General features: G+C 33.1%; 1 protein-coding gene across 20 annotated transcripts in view; it reads right to left on the bottom strand.

Annotated features, from left to right (window-relative positions):
• The window catches only part of Robo2 (roundabout guidance receptor 2), a 1359396-nt gene that overhangs the window by 91218 nt on the left and 1244799 nt on the right, over positions 1-23379 (bottom strand). For all 20 annotated transcript variants that reach the window (XM_045147698.1, XM_045147700.1, XM_045147702.1 and 17 more), the window contains 4 exons: positions 14594-14718; positions 9135-9306; positions 4403-4608; positions 269-350 (listed from right to left, as the gene is read on the bottom strand). In XM_045147698.1, the coding sequence (XP_045003633.1) occupies positions 269-350; positions 4403-4608; positions 9135-9306; positions 14594-14718 (585 nt within the window). The remainder of the gene's footprint in view (positions 1-268; positions 351-4402; positions 4609-9134; positions 9307-14593; positions 14719-23379) is intronic.

Below are 23379 nucleotides of genomic sequence, written 5' to 3'. Positions count from 1 at the left end.
TTGCTTCCCCCACATTCTACTAAACATAAACTTTACTTTCCCACACAGTGAACAGATACATGGTGTTTCACAGACATTCCACTATGGGCAGGTTATTCTTGTTTGTGTGTTTGTTTTAGAAAACATAACTGATATTGAATGTAAAGACACATTTATATGTTTGGTGCATTTTAAACCTTGATCTCCCCTTATACTGTTATTTACCAGTGGTAATCTCTTTAAATGCCCAAGATACCTACAATCAGAAAAAAACTCACAAACAGCTTACCAGTCACATCTAGCACAGCACTCCAAGAAGTCTCCCCACTTGAGCTTGTAGCCACACAAGTGTAAGTGCCAGTATCAGAAATCTAATATAAATAGAAAGGACAGAAATTCATCTATGATAAATTTATAGAATAAAATATCTAGTATCTTAACCACAAAGTAATTATTTGAATCAAATGTTATATATATATATATATATATATATATATATATGTATATATGTATATATATGTAAAATTCTGAACTTAAGGTAATAAAATAACCTTAATTCAAAGTTTTAACAATTATATTTTTACAACTAAATGTTACTTTTCATTTTTCTGATAACATCTACTTGTCATTTTATCTTACCACCATAGTAATATCATTGTACTCCATTTTAAAGTAGCACTTTATTGTGTCAGAGTTTAAATATAGGTAACCTAGGATAGAATTTATTCATAAACCCAGAATCTTATAGAGCCTCAGAAATGCAATCTTTGTCTTTCTGTTTCAAAGAAAACTTCAATGCAGAAAACATCCCCAGGAATAAATAAGCCATGAGGTACACTCACTTCCAAGAAGGAAACTACTTTCTAAAAGGAAAATTATTTTTTCTGTTTAATAAATACACTGTTCAATTAAATATAATGTGTAACAGTTTAGCAACAAATTACATAAAAGTGTGCCATCAAAAAACAGAACAAAATATACCTATGGAGCCACTGCTTATAGTTAAAAGATACCGTAAGTATAACTTAACATATAAAATTTGCTTTTTAGCCATATTTAAAATCTTATTATTGATCACTTAAAGCAGACATTTTTCTTATTATTCATTGAACAAAAGTGAAAGACTTATAGACAAAGTTGAAAATATAATCAAAAGTTGTCTTTTATGCATGTAATGATCAAAAGATTCTGCCATTATGTCATCAAAAAGGCCCCAAGAGTAACAAGGCATCCACACAAACACACAGATGATCCAGGTGCAGCTGGGTTCTAGTGGCTTATACTTCATGCACTGTTTGGCATTAGTTTAGTGGCAAAGAAAAAGTGAGACAGGGAAAAATCATGATGAACAGAGAAGAAGAAAAAAGATACAAAGTTAAAATTCTATAGTGAATATGAATTGAATTGTCAGTGACATATGGGAATTCATGGAATATTGTAGCTGCCAGGTTCAAAATGTAAGGCCATTGGTGATACAGGCTTTCTTAATCGATTCCCTGGTAAATCATTACTGCATGGATGTTATTGCCATCCCAACATTCAAATTGATTTTATATGTCATTATGTATTTTAACGTAAGTTTCAAATTGCTCTGGCATGGCCTCTTTTCCCCATTATCTCCCACAATTGTCTCCTATCACACTGAGGGATGATGGCAAGAGCCATTGTAGAGTGAGCCACCCTTTCAGATTTAGCTGTGAGCACATTATAGTCATTAGAAATCTTTGCATTTAAGAAGCATCACTCACAAACTAAATATAATGAGCTGAGGTTGGATTTTAATGGGATGTTCATTTGAATATGGGCTGTGAAAGAGGGAAAGAATTTGCATTTTATTATAGCTGTTGAACCAAAATGTAGCACTTGCAATTCCACGTGAGTGCTAAAAGAAGGCATGTAGGTAAGGCTTCTTAAGGACAGCTCCTTGTCAGTGTGTGGAGATACAGGCCCGGCATTAGCTGTGCTTGGTAAGTTTTAATGAGAAGTGGGATATTTTCCTTCCCCAAAGGTACAGCTTCAGTTAGCAATTAACTGGACGATGAAAACATAGCATCTATCATGTTATTCTGTTATTTTGCATTAAGTACCGAGGGAAGAAATCCTCAGACACAAAGGATTCTGACCTATAGAAAACAAACCTTTCATAAGTGTATGAGGATAGTAATGTAAAGCCCATTTCAGTGACCCTTTAAGGGCAGCCATAGTACAACAAAAGAATAGTGCTTTCAATTTGGATTTGATCAAAAGTGGATAACGTTCCTAAATATCCTTGCTAAATGTCATAATTGTATCAGCACCATAATCATTATCATGTTCCTCCTTGTTGATTTAACTTTAAATAATGTCTTGTCTGGTCAAGATTGCCTTATTTCATTTTTATTCTTTCCTTTCATTCTTAACCAATTTCTTTAGAGAGAGGGATGAGTGCTGATACCTACTGTCACCTTCTTCGATCCTAGGACAGTTTGCTGCAAACAAGCACCCTGGAGCTGGTCTCTCAGAAGACTATTCAGAAATTTATCCACAGACTGCAAGTCATAAATCATAAAGTATCCATCTTTCATTGATTCTTTCAAACACTACTAGAGACTTTAACTACCCTAGCACATCCTTAAATCCAGCAATAATAGTGAAAATGCATCAACCTCTATGGCTCAAGTCTTTGCCTTTAGCCCAGAAATAGGCTAAAGTGTTCATGCAAAGAAACATGGCATGCATTTTTTAATAACTTCCATTTTCTTCAAAGAAAGTTAAATACCCAATTTACAATCACTTAAAAAGGCCAGATTCTAAAAGAGTCCATGCTAGTTTATTTTCCTATAATTGATCTTGGTAGTAGTTTTTCTACATAGAATGACATGCATTATGGTTTAAGTTAAAATTATATTTCATACACTAGTTCAACACACTAGTTTGTTTGTATATGTAGTTACATCCAAATATATGTATTCTTCTATATGTATATTTTATAAACATCCAGATAAATATGTAAATATATGTAAATGAATTCCATCCTAAGAGAAGAGTCGTCCTCACTGGAACATGTGTATAGTCAAGCATTCTTCTTCCCTTCCTCCCTGGCTTCTGAACGTGAGGATTTGGCAGAACTGCCTCAGTTTGTTTTGTCATAATCATTACCAGTTTCTACCTGAGGATCAGACTCGACTAATTGCTCTTCTCTTGGAGTATTTTCAATGATTTTTATTTCATGCACTGTTACATCAGCTATCTCCTATCTGACTTGCATATGCACTCCTCTTCTTCCCCTTTAGTTAGTGCTGGCTACATGGGGCAGGGTGAGTAGACTTCTTAGGCCTAGTTGACTGAATGAACTACACTAATAAAAGATGGCCATCATTATACCATGTGCCCTGTTGTCATTCCCGTGTAAACCTTCACCAGAATCAAGTGTACATGGGACCTTTTGACTTGTTTTGTTACACAAAACAAGATATATTGTTTGTGATCTTGTTCCATAGATTTCTCATGCCTACCTTGCAGGGAGACTTTCTTGGCGACATTGAGGAAGTAGGGCAAGTATCATCACATAACCAGGACTCCAGTCAGCCTCCAGCCAACCACCAGCAAGAAGCTGAGTGGAGTGGTCACAATGACATCTATGCTACCAACAACTTTGTTGATTGAAAGTAAATTCACCTCCTTTCTATATTGAGATGAGACTCTGGGCCAAAATGAGTCTGACTGTAGTTTTGTGAAGTCCTAGGGCAGAAGACTCAGCTGACTCATTACCATGCTTCTAACTAACAGAAATTGTGACATAACTATGTCACTTTTGGTCTTTTTTGCTTTTGGCTAAATATTGTTAGACATTAATAGAAAACAGAACAATAATCATCAGCACATACCATATTTTGGATTAGCCATGACTCACATTCAACCTATTCAACTTTCCAGAATGGTCATTATTTATCAATACATTTCAGTTAAAATATCATTGACTCATTTCTATCTAGCAGTTTAAATGTAAAATTCACAGCAATTTAACCCAAAATTTTAGGGTTTTCTCAAACTACACAAATCTATCAGATAATCCCTTTTTCCTATTCACACAATTATTTAACCAAGCACATTTAACCAAGTACATAATGCTACCATTTTCCTTAATTGTAAGAGTAAAATCATATGATTTCAATATTCTACCTATATCATTAACTTTATGTGTTATAGATTTCTAGTTTCATTGATGTCATAGATATACGATATAGAAGTAAAATATTCTAGGTATTCTACGAAGTTATGTGAAACATAATGAAAATGACTGTTCCTCAAACTTCAATTAACCATTGCTAAACTATGAAAAGAAATTGTATTGAGATAAAAAATGTAATTTTATGACAAAGGTTGTCACTAGAGCTATACTTATGTTAAGATGAAGTCTCAAGTAGAGCCAAATATTACTTACCCGTAAATTCTTGATCTGCAGTGTTCCTTGCTCTTGGATAGTTGTTCGTGGATCTCTACCCAGGAAAGTAAATCCTTCTTTTAACCAGCTAATTACAGGAAGAGGGTCACCAGTGGCTTTACATTTCAGTAAGGCTGTACCATCTACTGCTAGTGTTTGGTTTACTGGGCCTTGGAGTATTATGGGTGGAGGTCTATCTGTCAAAACTAAAAGATAAATATATAATCAGAACATTTTAACTTCTATGGCATCCAGTTGTTTTGTTACACTGACATTGAAAAGTAAAATTAAATTCCTAAAGTCATGTATTTATACAACTATTGATTGATCTTCCCAGCTATGCTCATTATAGATATCACTATATATACTATGCTCAGACCACGCTATTTTTAATCTTCTCTGTACTAATTATGACTGAAATAGTATGGGGGAAAATTCTGACATTTTAATAAAAGGTGAAAGATTTATGCAATCTGAATAGAAACTAAAGTACTAATTCTGATATTTTTAAAAGGATGAGTTGAATTGAATTGAAAAAGCTTACTTATGTAGAAATTAAAATTATAAGTAGTTTGGCACAGTCATAAAGAGTTTACTGTATTGCTCATATGCATATTGAATAAAACTCTGGGGCCATATTGGAATATTGCAGGGTGAATCAAATCTCTTTTGTCTTTTAAAAAATATTTTTATTGACAGCTTCCATAATTATAAACACTATCCCATGGTAATTCTCTCCCTCCCCCACTTCCCCTTTTGAAACTCCACTCTCCATCATATTCCCTCCACCTCTCAATCAGTCTCTCTTTTATTTTGATGTCATGATCTTTTCTTCCAATTATGATGGCCTTGTGTAGGTAGTGTCAGGCACTGTGAGGTCAAGGATGTCTTTTTTTAAAAGAAAGTTCAATGACATCATAAATAGCATTGACTTTGGTTAATTATCCAAAACATGTTTATCATATACATTTTATATAGTATATTCATATACATGCACATATATGCATCCACACTTGCATGTACAAAAATGTGTGTGTATTCCTGTGTATGAATATATACACAGACATACATACATATACCTCCTACAGACAGGGAAAATGATGGAAAATTCAATTATTGCTTATGACCTGTGATGAGACACAGTGTCTTTGCTGAAAAAGTTCATAAACTATAATAAGAAAATTCCTTTTGCTTGACAATTTATTTACTTATTTGTTAACTAACTTTTATAAATGCAAGGTTAAGTGACTTATTTACTATCTTCATTAGAATATTTCATGGATTGGGGGAAGAATTAATGAAAGTTTCAGGCTTTTAAGAACTTTCCATGAAAAACAAGTCAACCACTTAAAAATTAAATATAAATTTCCGTATAGGTTCCTGGTATATCCAGATACCGTGGACTCGGCCCAATCTAAATATATTACATCATTTTTTTTAAATACTACAGAAAACATAAAATAATTATGTGTAGTTTACAAACCAAACTCATAATCCCTTATTTAACTGATTCTTGCTAATTTCAAAGTAAATAAAATTATCCAGAAAGTATGAGGGAGATTGATTAATATAATAATTATGGCAAATTAGGGAATAACTAAGCAATTCACAGAATAAATTTATGTATTTTTTTCCTGATTAAACAAAAAAGACTATAAAACACCAAGCATTATAAATAATTTTTCAGTTCAGGAAGAAATTATGCCTTTGCTACCTCAGTGAAATTTATCAAATTTCCAAATTAAATACTAATAATTATAAAGAATTCCAGTGACTATGTGTCACCCTCTTTTATTGGGATATTCCTATGATCATTAGATACAGCCAATGGTCAGATAATTAGTCTACCCTTTCTTTGTTTAACTACCTAAATGAGTACCTCATCATCTTTTGAATGACTTTGATCAATAGGGTAATTGAAAAATCTCCTGGCTGGGCAAAAGAAATTTTCAGTTTCAGCGAGGTTATATGTAAAAGACCACAAGTTTCCATGACACAAAAGCCAAAGGCTAAGTGAACATTTAGAATTTTCAGTAATCTGTGACCAACTCCATGGTCTTTTCTAACTAAGCCTTGTAAATCTTTAATAAATCATTTATATAAAACCATCCTGTGATATTTATTGCCAGAAGAAAAGATGTAAATATGTCTCTAGTTTTCAGTCCTTTAGAATTTTTTGGCTCTAAATAGAATAGTATCTAAAATTTCCTATATTTGATAACAAAAAATGGAGCTGAATCTATAGAGCCTGCATATTATTAGATCTTTGAAGGGGTATTTAAAAATATAATTATATTGAGCATCTTAGTTCAATCACCATGGTACCTTCATCTATATTAGCGAGTTTATTTTATATGAATGTGTAAATTTAAAATAGTCCTAGAAAAAAAAAATGAGTTTAAGTACAAAATTCTACCAAGAGAACATTGCTAAAGCTGGAACAATCCCTTATTTCTCTGAACATGATTTACATTCTAACACTACAGTGGAATTCCTATTGGCTCACATTTTCCCTAGTTCATAAAAAAGTGTGTTCAAAATGAAAATGATGTTTTACATATAATTATATAAAGACCCTACTGAAAACTAAAGTATTCATCAACATTGAAATCCTTAGCATATGTGTTAATTTTAGATTCAGAGACAGAGTTAATTGATATGTGTGTGTTTGCATAGCTTGGCATGTAGTTTTTCTTACTGCTTACATTGAGAACTCTACAACTTCCATTCAATATGGAATTGTTTGATTACTCATTTATTTAAGAACCAGTGTAAACATTGTTATCGACTCAATTGTAAAAAAAACAAAACAAAAAAAAAAAAAACTTCAGCTATCTCGTTATCTCTGTCATCTGAAACCTCAAAAATCAATCATTCCCATTTAAATATATATATATTAAATATAGAGTAAATATAGTCTGTCCTCTTTAGGTTATAACTAGCTAGATTACAGTACAGATCATAAGAAATATGTTTGGAATATCTGATAGCAATGTGCAGTGAAAGCTACAGTTTAGTCCAAATATCTTAAAGTCTAAACATAAATATAACAACATTTTTTTATGATATAAGATGAGAGCTTTAAGAATAAATGTTTTTCTCTCTGTTAAAGCAATGTGGAGGCACTACAATCACAGATATTGCCTATCTCAGGAAAAAATTTCTCATCATGTGGCTTAGTGGTGAAGAACTTGTCCGTGAAGCCTAAGGGCCCCAGTTCGAGGTTCTATTCCCCAGTACCCACGTTAGTCAGATGTCCAAGGTGGCGCATGCATCTGGATTTCATTTGCAATGACTGGAAGCCCTGATGTGCTCATTCTCTCTCTCTCCCTCCCACTCTCTCTCTCTCCCTCTTTCTCTCTCTCTGTTGGTCACTCTCAAATAAATAAATAAATAAATAAATAAATATAGACAATTTTTTTTTTAAAGTTTCTGATCATGGTTATCCTTGACCCAAATGCTCCCCTTTAGTTCCACTGCAGTAAATCTCTGCAGGAGCAGTCAATAGTGACTCAACATCTCCACAGCTAATGTTTGTCTGTTATATTCATCTCTATCCCTGACAGGCGCTGAATCAGGGCATGTCATAAACAGATATATATTAAAAAAAAACACTTTCTATTAATTTTAAATGCCCTCTTGATCTGCATTTAATTTTGGATTGTAGTAAAAGCACAGTGAATTTCAATAGCAAAAATAAGTAAGAGAACATTGATCAAAGCATATATATTTCAGAGCTAGCATTAATGGGAGAAAACTACAAATACATGAAATGCACAAAGGTAGCACAAAACTGAAAAAAACTAAGACATCAAAGAAGGGTAATTAACTCTTGCTCAGAGGCACATACATTATCTAAACCTCTCAAGTTATCATATACAACAAATAAACTATTGAGCAGACTCTTTTCAACTTTCACTTGAAATGTAAGTAATTCAGTAAAGATTCAAAGTATATATTTGAAAGTAAAAATATTAACCATAAAAACTTTAGCATTCATTAGTACTTCAGAAAATATTTAATTAAACTTAGTGGATGTATAATTAAAGTAAGTGAAATATTATAATCTGATTAGACAACTAAAATCTCATTTTTGTATTTCCATTTCACTGACATTCATGATGATATTTTCTATGTCTATACTAAAATAAAATTATCAATGTTATTAGAAGCAGTATAAGATTAAATAAAATCATGCAGGGGCTTGAGAGATGGCTTAGCAGTTAAGGGGCTTGCCTGAAAAGCCAAATGACCCAGGTTCCATTTGCCATGACCCAAATAAACCAGATGCACAAGGTGATGCATGCGTCTGGAGTTCATTTGCAGCAGGTGAAGGTCCTGGCACCCGTCCTTTCTCTCTCTCTCTCTCTCTCTCTCTCTCTCTCTCTCTATCTATCTATCTATCTGACTCTTTCTCAAATGAATAAAATAAATTTTGAAATGTCATGTAGATTATATCTGTATACACTGGGAGAGATGCTATCTCTTCAAAATAATGCTGTGTTATATTTTTTAGGATGGGAATCATTATATCTAACATTCCTCTTTGAGAACAAAATTGCTATTACAACAGGGCAAATTATATAGTACTAAAGCTTGTTTCTTCACCTGGAGTCAACTAAGCATATTAACATTGTTCTTAGTTATTCAGTAACACAAAATCACCATAAAATGTTTATTTCACATTATTATTATATTACTTCATAAGTCAAACTGAATAGCAAAATCGCACCATCAGTAACCTCCAGTTGAGCTTTTGCTAAAATACTTCCTGCCACAGTTAAGGCCTGACAGATGTAGTAACCCGCATCAGAACGTTGGATGTTGGTGATCGTGAGGTCTCCGGTTGGTGATACTGAACTTCGACTGTTGGGTTGCTGGGGTTGGTTTGGGAAAAGGAGGTTCTGTGAAAACAAACACAGTCACTTCAGTAATTTTTCCACTCAGAAGGGAAATTACATTGACATGTATTGCCATTATGAAAATATGACTATAACAATTTAATGTATAGATTGAAAAAATATACAATACTAACATAGTAATATGTGTCAGGCAGGTCTGCATAGAAACAAAGCTTTCCAAATAATGAACTATGAGCTACAGAGTCGGAATTTTCTAATTAAAGTAATCTTCAACTGTGTTTATTTTTTTTAGAAATCTGAACATGTTAACTTACAATTATGTATAAGAATATAATATTTGCAGCTTTATGAGGTATATTGTAATATTTAAACACACATATACATCAGGCATTGATTTAATCAGGATGACTAATATTTCATTTTTTTAGAGAGAGAGCAAGAGAGAGAGAGAGAGAGAGAGAGAGAGAGAGAGAGAGAGAGAGGGAGAAATGCTGTGTGCTAGAGACTCAGCCACTTCAATCGAGCTCCAGACACTTGCACAACCAAGTATGCTTCAGCAGTTCTTTGTTTGTGTAACTTTTCTATGTTTGCTTTTCTATGTTTGGCTTAAGTGAGATGGGGAAAGAGATAGAACATGGGTCCTTAGGCTTTACAGGCAAGCGCCTTAACCAGGAAGCCATCTATCCAGCCCACTAACATTTCTTTATATCAACCAGTTACCTTCTTTTTCCTAGTTTAATTTATTTTAAATATGTTTTCCCTTATTCTTAAAAGGGCATTTTGAGGACTTTGATTGTAACTTTAATATATATGTATTTATGAAGCACATAGTAATAACATAAATTATCGTTGCTAGTGATTCTTCTGAACATTTTAGGCAACTGGATTTCAAAACTGTAGGAACCTAAAACTGACAAAGAGACAGCTGAGTCTACTAATAAGGTTCTAAATGTCATAGAAGCTTCCAGGAGAGCTATGAGCAAATACTACAATCTTAACAAGATTAGGTCAGCTTTTTAAATATAAAAGGTATGATATAGAATGGTTCTGGAAAGACTTTCTTTGTTTTACTTTGTTGAAAAAATAGCATGCCGGGCTTGGGAGATGGTTCAGCGGATGAAGAGCTTGCTTGCAAGGCCTGCCAACACCATAAAAGTTATCCTTCCATGATTCCAACAGGTCTACCACAATAGAAGATGAGTCTGAAGAACGCCAAGCTCAAGGACGCACCAGCCTGGTGTGAGCAAACAAAAGCCCTGTCTCGAAGACTGTGGAAGAAGAGCACAGAGTCTTCAAGGTTGTGTTCTGACTCCCATTGGCCTGTGTCCAGGCAAATGTGTGCCCACACTCACACACACAAATAAATAAATGAATATATAATTAAATGCACAAGTATATTCTTAGAATAAATAAAAATAGTTTACTATGTTTCTCATCAAAACCTACCATATATCTCATATAGCCCAATCACAAATGTTTAGTGTTCATATATGAAAGTAGTAGCATTAATGTGGATGACCTATGTTGTTTCACTGTTGTTCAATTAAGAAAAAATATATGTGGGTATAATAAATCATGCTGAGGTATGTTTCAAGCAAGATCATAAATAAGGAAATATCAATTTTTATGTTGTATTTGCTTACAAAAAAGAACATTATAACCCTTTGGGATCTGTTTCTCAATATAGTAATTAATTTTCCAGGTTGGTAATTAAACAGTTCCAATAAGCTGAAATCAGGAGGTAATAACATTCAATTAAAGGCACAAGACACATTTTCACCTTAAAATGTTTTTTACCCTTGAAGTAATGCCAGTGGACGAGGATAAAATAGGGTATTAACACTTTTCAATTACGCTAAATGACTTTAATCCTGCAAATGATGTCCTATTTTAATTAGAACCTCTTCTCTTTATTGCATCATGATGGATGTCCACTTTATTAGATTCAAGTGTGACACTATAAGCCCACTTTACATAAACATTACCATGTTATTAAACTCCTTCTAAAAAGAGTGATGTTTGTTTGCATGTCAGGAATATAATTTCAAAATGCTTTTTATACTCTCCAAATTTTGAATTACTGTATTAGGTTAGACATTCTCATACATATGAAAGATGATTTGAGAACAAGCTGAGCTATGGTGGAATCCAAATATATTACAGAAATAAAACATCTAAGAGAGAAGGGTCTAAACTTTAAAGCCAATTGAAAATGATAAGATAACTCAAAATGGGCACTTTCCTACAATTATCCATTAGAATACTAATTTGCATAACACTAATCCATCAGAGGGCTAATTCTCTCTGGGATCTCTTCCTCCATCATGTAATATCAGTCTACCTTCTAAATGATTCATTGACATGGAAAATGGCATTTGATTGAGTTTAACCCATCATCTTTATTCCCTGCTTATATGACACAGGCAAAAGAAAATGGATGAAGAGCAAAATGAGTAACTCTCCAGTTATTTTCTCTCCTTCAAGTGCTGAAGTATCCTATTAGTACTAATTGGCATTATCAGCACATATTGAGGAATATGGACCATTAAATCCAGGCTCTTAACTCTTTCTGCTGAAAGGTAGCCATAGATCTCTGCAAACATTGGCTACTAGAAACACTAACACCAATTTATTTTATATAATATCCCAATTCATTATTTGAATTTAAACTGCACAAGATCTCTCCTGCTCATTCTCTCTCTCTCTCTTGATTCCATCCCTATGAGAGGGATATGACAAATTTGGACCTGAAAAAAAAAAAATCAAAAAACCCAATAAATTTTGTATATCCCTTAACAGTAATATCTCTGGAATTTCATTTTACTTTGTCAAATAATAGTAAAAGTAATACCAAAATGTTTTTGAGATTTATTTTTAAACCATTACAACATCTTTATTGTTATTAGGTTTTTTTGTTTTTTGTTTTTTTGAGATAGGGGACTTCTTTGGTCAAGACTGACCTGGAATTTACTAAGTTGCCTCAGGCTGACTTTAACATATTTCTTGGACCAGAATAACAGAACAAATTTTATCTTGTACTCCACTTGGAGTTATATGAGAGATGTTATTTAAATATGCATGAAATTATATTATCATTTAGGTGAGTCTATTCAGTGTAATAAAAGACATCATTTTATGATTCCAGTCAACACATGAATTTGAAGTATAACTTTATAATAATCAAATTGCTTTATATCATTATATTTATGATCCATGGCATGATAACTTTTGTGTGACATTCATAATGTATACAGGAAATTTATATTAAAACTAATATATTCATTTTGAATTCATAATTAATGGAAATAAATTTTATAGTCCCACAATCCAGTTAAGCAAGTCCAGCCTAAATAAATTTAAATAGCACTCCAAAATTTCACGTTTCTAAAAGAAGCTAATGTCTTTGGATTTTCCCTTATATAGGGTGTGTGTGTGTGTGTTTACATATTGCATATTGCTTTACAAAAACTTCTTTAATGCTTTGGATAACATTGCCTGAATGAAAACTTCCAGAGTCAAGGAACTCTAAGTTTAAATCTATTTTATTTTAGTTTTTAAGTTTTTTTTTTAATTTTTATTTTCATTTTGAGAGAGAGAGAATGGGCATACCAGGACCTTCAGTCCCCATATGCGCATGTGCGAAACTGCATGCTTGCATCACTGTGTGCCTGACTATGGGACCTGGAGATTTGAACATGAGTTCTTAAGCTTTGCAGGCAAGTGCCTTTACCACTTAGCCATCTCTCCGGCCCTGAAATCTAATTTAAATGATATAAAAAATGAAAATAAAATGGATTAAAGTCTTAAATAATTCCAACATGGGCCATTATTTTGATATAACTGCTCACCACTGCCTCTGCACTCCACTCCATAAACTGAAAGGGCCATAACTCTAAAAGTAGGGTTGAGCAGAGTAGAATGATCATTGGTTCATTCAGACTGAGTCATTAAAACTGCTGGCTTGTTCATGGTGCAGGAATGGATATAAGCAGATAACTTTCTAAAGAATCTTTAGCTCAACAGTTCAGTTTTCTTAATGTAGCTTACAACATTTAATATCAGAAAAAATCAAAAAGTGTGTAAACATCACGTGTTGAATTTTGTAATAGTTTCCATTATTTACCCTAGGTCATTCTTCCAGAACTTGGACTGGCCAGGGAAGGTGTGGAGAAGAATCATTAGCAGCCCTCTTTGGAGCTACATGCCTTATTGGGGAATGGCAATAGACTCCAAAACAAAGCCATACCTAATTCCATCAGGAACATGGAGTAGGAACTTTCCTACAATTATCCATTAGAATACTATTTTGCATAACACTAATCCATCAGAGGGCTAATTCTCTCTGGGATCTCTTCATGGTGACAAAATTCTCAATTTTTAAAATTTAGTTTAAACTAAAAATTTTACTTATTGTCCAATCCTAGAAGCTAAGCACTGATTCAAGGTTGTATCAAATTTTACTTGATAAAATTTATGTGTTAGTGGAATCATTAGAATGACATTGGAAGGTCATCTTGACTAGTAAAATCAGGGTAGGTGTTGATTCCCTCTGGTATAATATGCATTATGACCTGGAATCCTATGAAGATATCTAGAAGGGAAAGTGGAAGAAATGATTTCTCCTACTATTAAATGGAAATAAGCTTACGTTGATAATTTTCTTTAATACTGTCTAAAAAGAGGAGAGTAGAATTGGATTTTAAACCCATCGATATTGGATTTTTTAAACTGTATCCAAGTACCAAGCACTGTTCTATGTACTTTATATATGGTAACACAATCATATCATGCAACTTGGTGCAAGAAAGCAAGATATCTACCTCCAGATATTTTATTTTTTAAAAATTTTTTATGAATTAGTTTTGTATTCAGCAAATACAGTCTGTTTGGAACCATTATTAGGCTCATTTGTGACCTACCCCTCCCCTTGGCCACTCCTTGTTGATGTATATGGGTCATGCATTGTGGAGTTAGCCCACAGTATGTATGTATGTATGTATGTATGTATGTATGTATGTATGTATGTATGTGTATACACACACACACACACACACACACACAGTGGTTGCAGTATAACTTTGTAATACTGTTCTACTTCTATTCTCTGTAATTCTCTGTAACATATAGGATCTTAATAAAACTAATACTGGCAAATACAGACTGGTGAACAGGAACACCTGACTGTCAATTGTTTTAAAATCATTTGTCTTTGTTTTTCAGAAATAATGCAAGTTCAACATTGAAAACATTGGGGCAAGGTAAGCTCTGAAAAGCAGAGGAAAGGGGGAAACTCACAGATGTTTGAAGAGCAGTTTTGTCTCTCACTTACCTGGCTGCCTTCTTTCTGCCAAAACACTGCTGGCTGTGGGTTTCCTTTAGTTTCACAGGGAAAAGTCACCGTCCGACCCTGAGCAACAATCTGATCTCTTGGCCTAACCACAAATTGTGGAGGAGCTATGATTTAAAAGGAAACAAAGTGTGTAAATATGAACGTTTGACCAAAAAAAATAAATAAAAGTAAGAAGTAGATTGTTCAAAGAGGGTTCTTTTTTTAAACTTACTTTTAGGAATTTCTCACATAAAAAAGGAAAAGAGAAAACAGTATGCTACTAAATGTGAGGAAAGAAGTAAACTTAGTAGTAGACATGTTTTAAATATACATAACCATCTGGTGTCTTATATATTTGCATAGGAAAATAGACTTTTTGGGATTCTTCAAATTTTAAGATAAAATGTGGTTTCCCATTTTGGAACTGTTATTTGGATAGGAAAAGAAAGAAAAGCTTCACTCTCTTAAATCACTATGAATTTCTTTACAGTATTTATGAAATATTTTATGAGACAATAACTAGAGGAATAACAATGATCCTGATTATTAAAATGCTTAATGAGAATCTAGAATTAAAGATGTTGAAGGATTTGAAAATTGCATACAAATGTTAGTAGTAACATAAATAAATAAATATATTAAAATAGTTTGTTTCATTTGAATAATTTCACATGTACGTATTTAACAATAGTCAGTCAGACCATCATGATTTCCTAATAAGCAATATATTTAGAGGTTAAAAAAACTCTAACAGTCATCCAAAAGCACACAGTCTAGTGTAAAGGTAAAAGTAATATATATATATATATATATATATATATATATATATATATATATATATATACACATATTGTAAGAGTACAAAGGGTTTATCACGGAAGTTATAGTACATACAATAAATGTGATGAGACTCTGGAGATTGTAGCCTCCTCATGTTATATAGCTGTGAAGGGCTTTGTGTTGGAAATGGACTTCTTAGGAATTTTGAGAAAAATAGCATTTGGTTAAGTAAAATAATGAATGACATTTAACCAAGGTGCTTACTGAACATTGCAGAAGCAACAATGAATTTGCTATAACCATGTGTGATACATGATGGTCTAAAGTATATACAGATGCAAACTTAGGAAGTATTTAAAAGCATCATACTAATTTTACTGTGAAAATTTATAAGCTGAATAGTAGGTACAAAGAACGTTTTTGATGTTTTTAAACCTACAATGAACACAGTATGAGGTGCGTTTAGTTAACAAGTAGGGTCTCAGGTTAGGAGACTGGTATAATAGTACAGATATAAGATAATACCACGAAGTGAGTAAACTGAATTGAAAGGAAAGGGATGGAGATAAAAATCTTTAAAAAATTAAGATTTACAATGGGACCAACTGATAAGGAAAGAAGAAAGAAAAACAAACAAACCAAAAAAACAGAAGATAAAGCTACAAAAGGATATTTGTTACCAGCTCACTTCTGTTGATGGGAAAACACTATCCATATGCTAAACTTTCCTAATTATTAGTGTCCATGTTAACTAATTGCCTCTGCTAGGAAATAAAGACATAGAGAACATTATAAAATCAACTTTACTAGTAGAACTTGCTGAGCATGACAACTATCCTAAACTTTGACCTCTGCAAAGTTTTTTTCATCTCAGTGTCCAATAAATGTTCACCTGGGAACTCCTCAGTCTTGTGAATGTAATAAGGCAGATCCCAGAGTGGAATAAACACTTCATAGCACCTCCTATATATAAAACTAATTATACATCCTAACAAAAATTGTATCATGGAGAAAACAGCAGAATATTATTAAAAATATAGTCTACTGAGATTTTATTGATTTTTTGGTCTACTACTATACTGCGTTTTAATTCAATATATCCAACACATGTGTTAGGGACAGAAAAGAATAAATCCACTAACTGAAATATTTTTCTATAACTATAGATAACACAAAAACTCATCCCAACAGTATGGCGACTCCAGATTTATGGATCTATTTGACCACTATACTTTATGTTGCCTTGTATTTCCTGATTACTTGTTTCTTGCAATCTTTTTGTGATTTCTACTCAAGTCAACTGAATCAGCCAATACATTGATTTTTGTTCCATGTTTCTAATAGGAATGATAGTTTAAATCAATATTATAAAATTACTTTAGGAAAAATTCTTAAAGCATGGGGTTGTCCATGTAGCAGAGATAAACAAACTACCAGATGCTTTTAGGAAATTGGCTTAAGACTAGTCTGTGCTGTCTATAATGTTATAAACCATGTTTCTAGAAAAATATATTTATGAAACATGTAAGAATCAGTGTATAGTTCCTTGATCTTATAAGTCTGTAAAAGAATAACAAGTGAAAATTATTGGGTAACTTAAATGGCACTTCATCCTCAAAATTAAAACTCTATTCAGTCACAATTAGTAATATAGCATGTTTTAGCAAAAGTCATATAGTCAGCTTATTAGTTCATTTGAACTCATGTGGGTAAAGAGAGTTTAAATCAGTCCATATAAATAGTTAGTAGAGGCTTACAGCCTTCAAAGCTTTATAGGATTCTTCCATATTTAATTTTTAAATGTAATAACTGAGACTATGCATCACTAAAATCATTAAATAAGGGCATACAAGGAATAAAAATATATTTTGAGCATATATTTCTCCAACTTTTACTTATTTCTATAAAATCACTATGTATACTCCTTTTAATTTGATTTAAAACTTTTCGTAATAATTTTTTTACAAAATATTTTCACTATGTATTCTGCAATTTGACTAAAATATGGATTGATAATTGAAGAATATATATATACACTTTTCTGAGAGTTTATGATTATTATCTATTCACTCAAAATGTATCACAGTATACAAATTATAAATTATAAGACATTCTGCTTGGTACAGATAATGAGAGGCAAACGGCAAAGTGGCTCTTGGACAGTGACAAAGGCATCGTTGTAAACATCTAAAAAAGGAAGCCACACAGAATGTGATCGATGAGTAGTAACTAAGGGCAGAGGACTCAAGGGGAAGCAGGTTAGGAGGGAATCAAACAGACCACGTAGTGAGTAAACATGAGTAGCATCAGGCGGCAGTTATATCAAGTACACATGTTCTGAAACACAAGTGAGACTTCAGCAGATTCTGAGCGATGTGGTAGGTGGTCAAAAAAGAGGTGCTGTGTAAGACAGAAAGAATTGTGAGACTAGACCTGCCATAGAGAAAGAATTTAGAAATGAAAATAAGTCAGACACACTGACATGAATGTAGACATGAGCATATAATTTATCATGAGAGTTTAAAAGTTTGCCCAGAAAGCTATTGAAATACATTCAAAAGTATATTTGAAAGTAAGACTGAATATTTGTATTTCAGAAGAATACCTGGAAGGGATGTAGATAATGGTCATAGATGGCTAGAAAGGTTCAAGCTAAGGGCTAAACAATCTTAGCAAGTTGGGACAAAAGGAAACATTTCGTCACTAAAATGAAAAAGTAATTCTACCATAATATGCATATTTACTGGTGATGATGCAATCTATAAAATGCAGGAAATTATAATTTCTTTACTTTTAAATTTTTTTAAAGATCACTATCAATAATGCTGTCAGTTTTTGTATTATTTGTACAAAATATCATTTATATTTTATCTCTAATGAGTCCAATTACTTCTTGTTCTCTGGACTTAATCTGCATGGCTCTAAATGAAACTGATAACATCACTTTTAAAATTCAAAACAAGGAAAAATAAACACATTGAATCATTTAACAAGACCAAATTCAAAGCACTTTGGAGTCTGTGAAAAAGCCTGACCTACTGTCACCTGAAGTCAAGACAGCAGAACAAATGGGAACAATCACTTTTACTTTTGTTGACTTCCTGCACAGGATCTATATTGCCATCTTCTGTGGAGTAAGGCAGATCAGCTGTAGGAATTTATTGGGGCATTGGGGGGTTAAGATGAAAACCTGCATTAATAATTCTTCTGGGAGCACTCCACAATTTCAGTATTTCTGCCAAGTGGCAGTGAAAATGGCTTGAAAAGTGTGCTTGGCTGATGGCACCAATGGGAGGGAGTAGACAGAGCAGGCATTTCATCAAGAGAACACAATAGTACAAAGTGTGCGATACATAAAATGGATTTCCTGTGAGGACTCTCATTAAATATAGAAAACACAATTAGGTCCTCAAGATGACAATTCAAAACACACATTTAAACCCAATGTGGATTAAAGAGATTGAATTATAAACTCCAGACAAATTTTCTAGTAACAGAAATGGCAATTCTCCTATATGTCTTTAAGACAGAAAACTATAAAATACATAATTATGTTCTCTCTAAAACCTGAAAACATGAGACAAATTTCTTGTAACTATGATATAATAACCTACTTGCTTAGTCTACGGAGTAATTAAACCTTATGCTTCAGCTGTGGGAAGGGATGACATGAAACAGACAGGGTGACACAATCCAGTGTTTAATCAACATTTACAAGTTAAAAAACAATAGCTCTATAATAAAAATACATTGTGTGATTTCAGGAGAGGTATACTGTAATATAAAAAAAAGGTCAATTACTTACAGGTCTGGGGTAGTTCGGTTGAAACTAGGTTTTAGGAATGTAAATACAATGCACAGTAAATTAGATTTGATTTCCACTAATTTATGCTTTGATACTGCATTCAGTCCAAGCTGGCTTCAATCAAAGTCATGCTACAGCTCTGTTATGCTAATGCCAGCTGGTGAGCGAGAGTGGGTGATATGGAAGTCAGATGGCTGAACATGAGTAAGAAGCATAGGCCAGGCTGGAGGTGGGCTTCAGACGAGGGGAGGGGGACCTAAAAGGTTAATCACATCATGTTCAAGTTGTTTCTACAGGAAAATGGGACTTTCGATGGTAGGCATTAACACAGCGATAGTCATGTCTGAGCCATGTGCATGCATATGGGATACATGGTGATCACAGGCACACTCAGCTGCTGTCTTCCTTTAGGTATAATTTCATGCCTGGATGAATCAACTTTAGATGCTATAATAAACATTTTGAACTTGGTGACAAAATCATGTAGAAAACACTTTTTTGTCATTAAACAGAATTTGCTTATTAAATGCTAATACACTCTGAGAGCATGTTTATTTTGTAATCCCTTCCATTATTGCCTGCAGCCTAAGATTTACTCAGTCGCAACTTCCTTCATGCAGTGAAAAAGTTGACATTAATTGGTAGCTTTCTAACTACCAAGGACTGTGTTACATCATCCACAGGAATTGTCATATAAAATTTGGATCATTATGTGTTAACTATAACTATTTTCATATAAAGAGCAGTCAGCAAATTTTGTGGAGGCCACATAGGTTTTTATATGAAAGTTGAACTGTGGGATAAATTTGGTTCACAGTTTATTTCAGTGCCAGATTTGGATTTATTTGACGTTGAGCTGATAATATAATTTGGTTAACTTCAAATCATAATATGGTTACCTGATAATTAATTTCTCATGTCTAATATCTAACAAAAGATAAAGAGTCCTAGGTTCTAATTTTCAACATGGTATAGCATATGAAAATAATAAACATTTTCTTGAATAATTGCTACTATTAATAAAATAGTATACATTTTTTCTTTCTGCACTGCTTTTAGGTACACCCTTCCTTAAGTATACTTTCTTCAACTCACCCTTGATTCAAAAACACAGTGCTTTTGTTAGAAGGAAATAATATCTTTTAATGCTTATCATACAAATACTTGCAAGTTATTCTTCACATAGTATTTTTCACTTTCTTATATTTTCCCCAGGTTATATCATCCACTCATTTGTTCCCCAACTACATGAGAATTTCAGCAGACCAGTCTATATTCTCAGTTACTCACATGTGTATGGGGTTGTTCTGGTGTTAAGCCAGTCTGTCATCTATTGATACACCTTGTTGAAATGGGTCACTTGAACACATTCTGACCTTGTATTTTGCAATATAAGGTGCTTGCCCTAGATTTGTCTTGCTTCATAAGATCAGTATCTAGTTATTCATATGCAATGCTTTCTAGCATTCTGCACTGAAGTGTTGTCTTTATTTGGTTTAGAAAGTCTCAATGAGTAAATTCTAAATTAGTAACTTTGAAAAAGATTTTTTATAACTTCTGCAACAAAAATACTACATTTACCCCACTTCATTATACTTACAGCATATGCATATCAGTAACTAATGATTTGGATGGGGGGAGGTAAAAGAAAATATGTAGCTTGTGGAAAGAAATTTACACACTCTGATATAATCTTCTTTAGAGAATTCCATTGACCAATGTTAAAAATTTGAATCCATGGGCTGGAAAGTTGGTTCAGTGATTAAGGCATTTTCATGCAAAGCCTAATAAGCCAAGTTCAATTCCCCAGTAACCACGTAAAGCCATATACACAAGGTGGTGCATGCATTTGGAGTTCATTTACAGCAGCTGGATGCTCTGGCATACTCGTTCTGTCTGTCTCCTCTCTATCTCTTTCTGCTTGCAAATAAATAAATTTTAAAAAAATGGATCCAAAAATTGCAAATGAGCAAACAACGTCTCAGAAGAAAAAAAAATTATATGGAAAGATATGTGCTTTGGCGCTGGAGAGATGTCTCAGCAGTTGAGGCACTTGTCTTTAACCCCTAAGAACCCAGGTTTGATTCCCAAGTACCCATGTAAGCCAGATGCAAAAAGTGGCACGATGAGTCTAGAGCTTGTCTGCAGTGCCTGGATGCCTGGGCATGCTCTCTCTCTCTCTCTCTCTCTCTTTCTCTCTCTCTCTCACACACACGCACACATAAGTAAATAAATTATATATATATTTTAAATATATGTACTTTTAAAAACAATCATACCTAAAATTTCCTGAAAAATATTAGTGAAGTTTAAGGTACTAGCAAGAAAGAATGGGAAATCATTTTGTTGCAATGCAACACCTTCCAGGAGTAAGAGATAAATGTTTATTCAATTGCTAAATGAATTCTAATTGAAAAAATCATTCTTTCTTCAACTTATTTAATTAAAATTAATTTTCATTGTTTAACATTTCATTTGATTTAAAAAGCTTTTAAAATTGGAAATGCATGCATAATGTCATAAAATATTTGATTTGAAGCATATTGAGACAATTTATCTCAGAGAAAGCAATGTATTTGTAATGGAAAATATAAATTAAGGACTCAAAATAATCACTATTATAAAGCTCATTTTATCACATTTAATTCATTTGTCACTATTTACAAGGAATATAAATGATCTAATTGCTGAGTTACCTACCTTACCAATTAACTGTGGCTTTAAATGTGTCTATAGCAGTTACTCTGCTAGAGCGGTAGTGCACTTTCTACCCAAGCTAGTAGTAATACGGAGCTAAAATTATCATTTTCTTATTCTGTGGCAAGATATCAATATTTGTACCTTTTCTTTTGACAAAAATCTATTTTATCTTCGGCTTTTTCAACATGAGAACAGGAGGACACTAAATGGTTTACTACGTTCACAATACGAGGAAGTAAGGAGGTAGTTGAGAATAGGATGAGTGCAGTATATCAGTGTCCACAGAGTCCTCATTTGTTTAGACGTAACACAAGGAGAGTGTTCTCATCCACACACAACTGCTTCCACAAGGCTCGATGCCATTACACAGCATCTCTGGGGTTGTGATTTACTCTTATGGAATGTGCTGACTGGTGGAAGATTAATTATGGAGGGTTTGTGTAAAACCTGGGAGCCTACCTATTTACTCTCCATTTTTTAAAACCTGATGGCTAAATCAAGCAATGATGTTAGCCAACTATTATCTAGTTTAACCATAAAGTAGTTAAATTGGCCTTCTAAATTTCCATGCACAGAGAGTGTGAAAGCATTTCTGTGGAGATAAGAGAGAAAGCAAGTGATTTATTTCTTTAAATAACCAAGTAGAATGGGATGTATAGGAGTGTTGGTCAGAGAGAAAACATATTTGCCAGAAGTATGTGTTTCCTAGATTGCACTCTTGCCTCTGTGACCACCTGCAATCAATGCCATTCTGTTCATTTTTGTCTATGTCAAAAATATAAATAGACTGTGGTAGTGGAACTGTACAATTTTCAATGTATATAGTCTGTATTCTCTTTAGAAACTCTCTGCTAATCCTGTAATGTTATAAAATATTTCTATATTACACTAAGTATAAAAATAACTCACAACCAAGTTGGTATGTTTAAAGATAATTTCTGTCATTGAAGGAAGTGAAAGCTTCTTAGAAAATGTCAACATTTTTAAACAAATTGCCAGTTTAAATTTCATTTGCCCAGGTAACTTTGATTTTCTACTTGCCTTTCTGATTAAAATCCTGGGAATTAAATAATGCAATTTTGTTTTCTTTAAGGAATTGTTCATTTGCAAGGGAATACTATTATCTTAGAGAATTTAATTAATTATTTAATAAGTCCATATCTACATAGAAATAATCTTTTTTCTTTGGACCAGCAAAAGAAGAATAATTTAAAGAGTGGTGAAAAACATCTCTAAAAGATTTTAAGTTCTCAAATTGGGAAATCCAGACTACTCATATGAGGAGTAGAAGGCATTAGAAATTTAAGAGTCTGGAGGGGAATATGATGTCTTAAAAAAAGACTATTGAAGTCAATGGTGAGACAGGACATCCATTTTTACTCACTTAACCTGTCAACTTGCCAGAACTGTCATGTCAGCACTCCAGCTAAACCACAAAGTCTGATCACATCCCATTATCTCATTTTTTTAAGAAAAGAAATGTAGGAAACTGCCAATCAGA

Source organism: Jaculus jaculus, chromosome 4, assembly GCF_020740685.1.
Source record: "Jaculus jaculus isolate mJacJac1 chromosome 4, mJacJac1.mat.Y.cur, whole genome shotgun sequence".
Taxonomy (NCBI): Eukaryota; Metazoa; Chordata; class Mammalia; order Rodentia; family Dipodidae; genus Jaculus; species Jaculus jaculus.
This window is presented reverse-complemented; position numbering and strand designations above follow the sequence as displayed.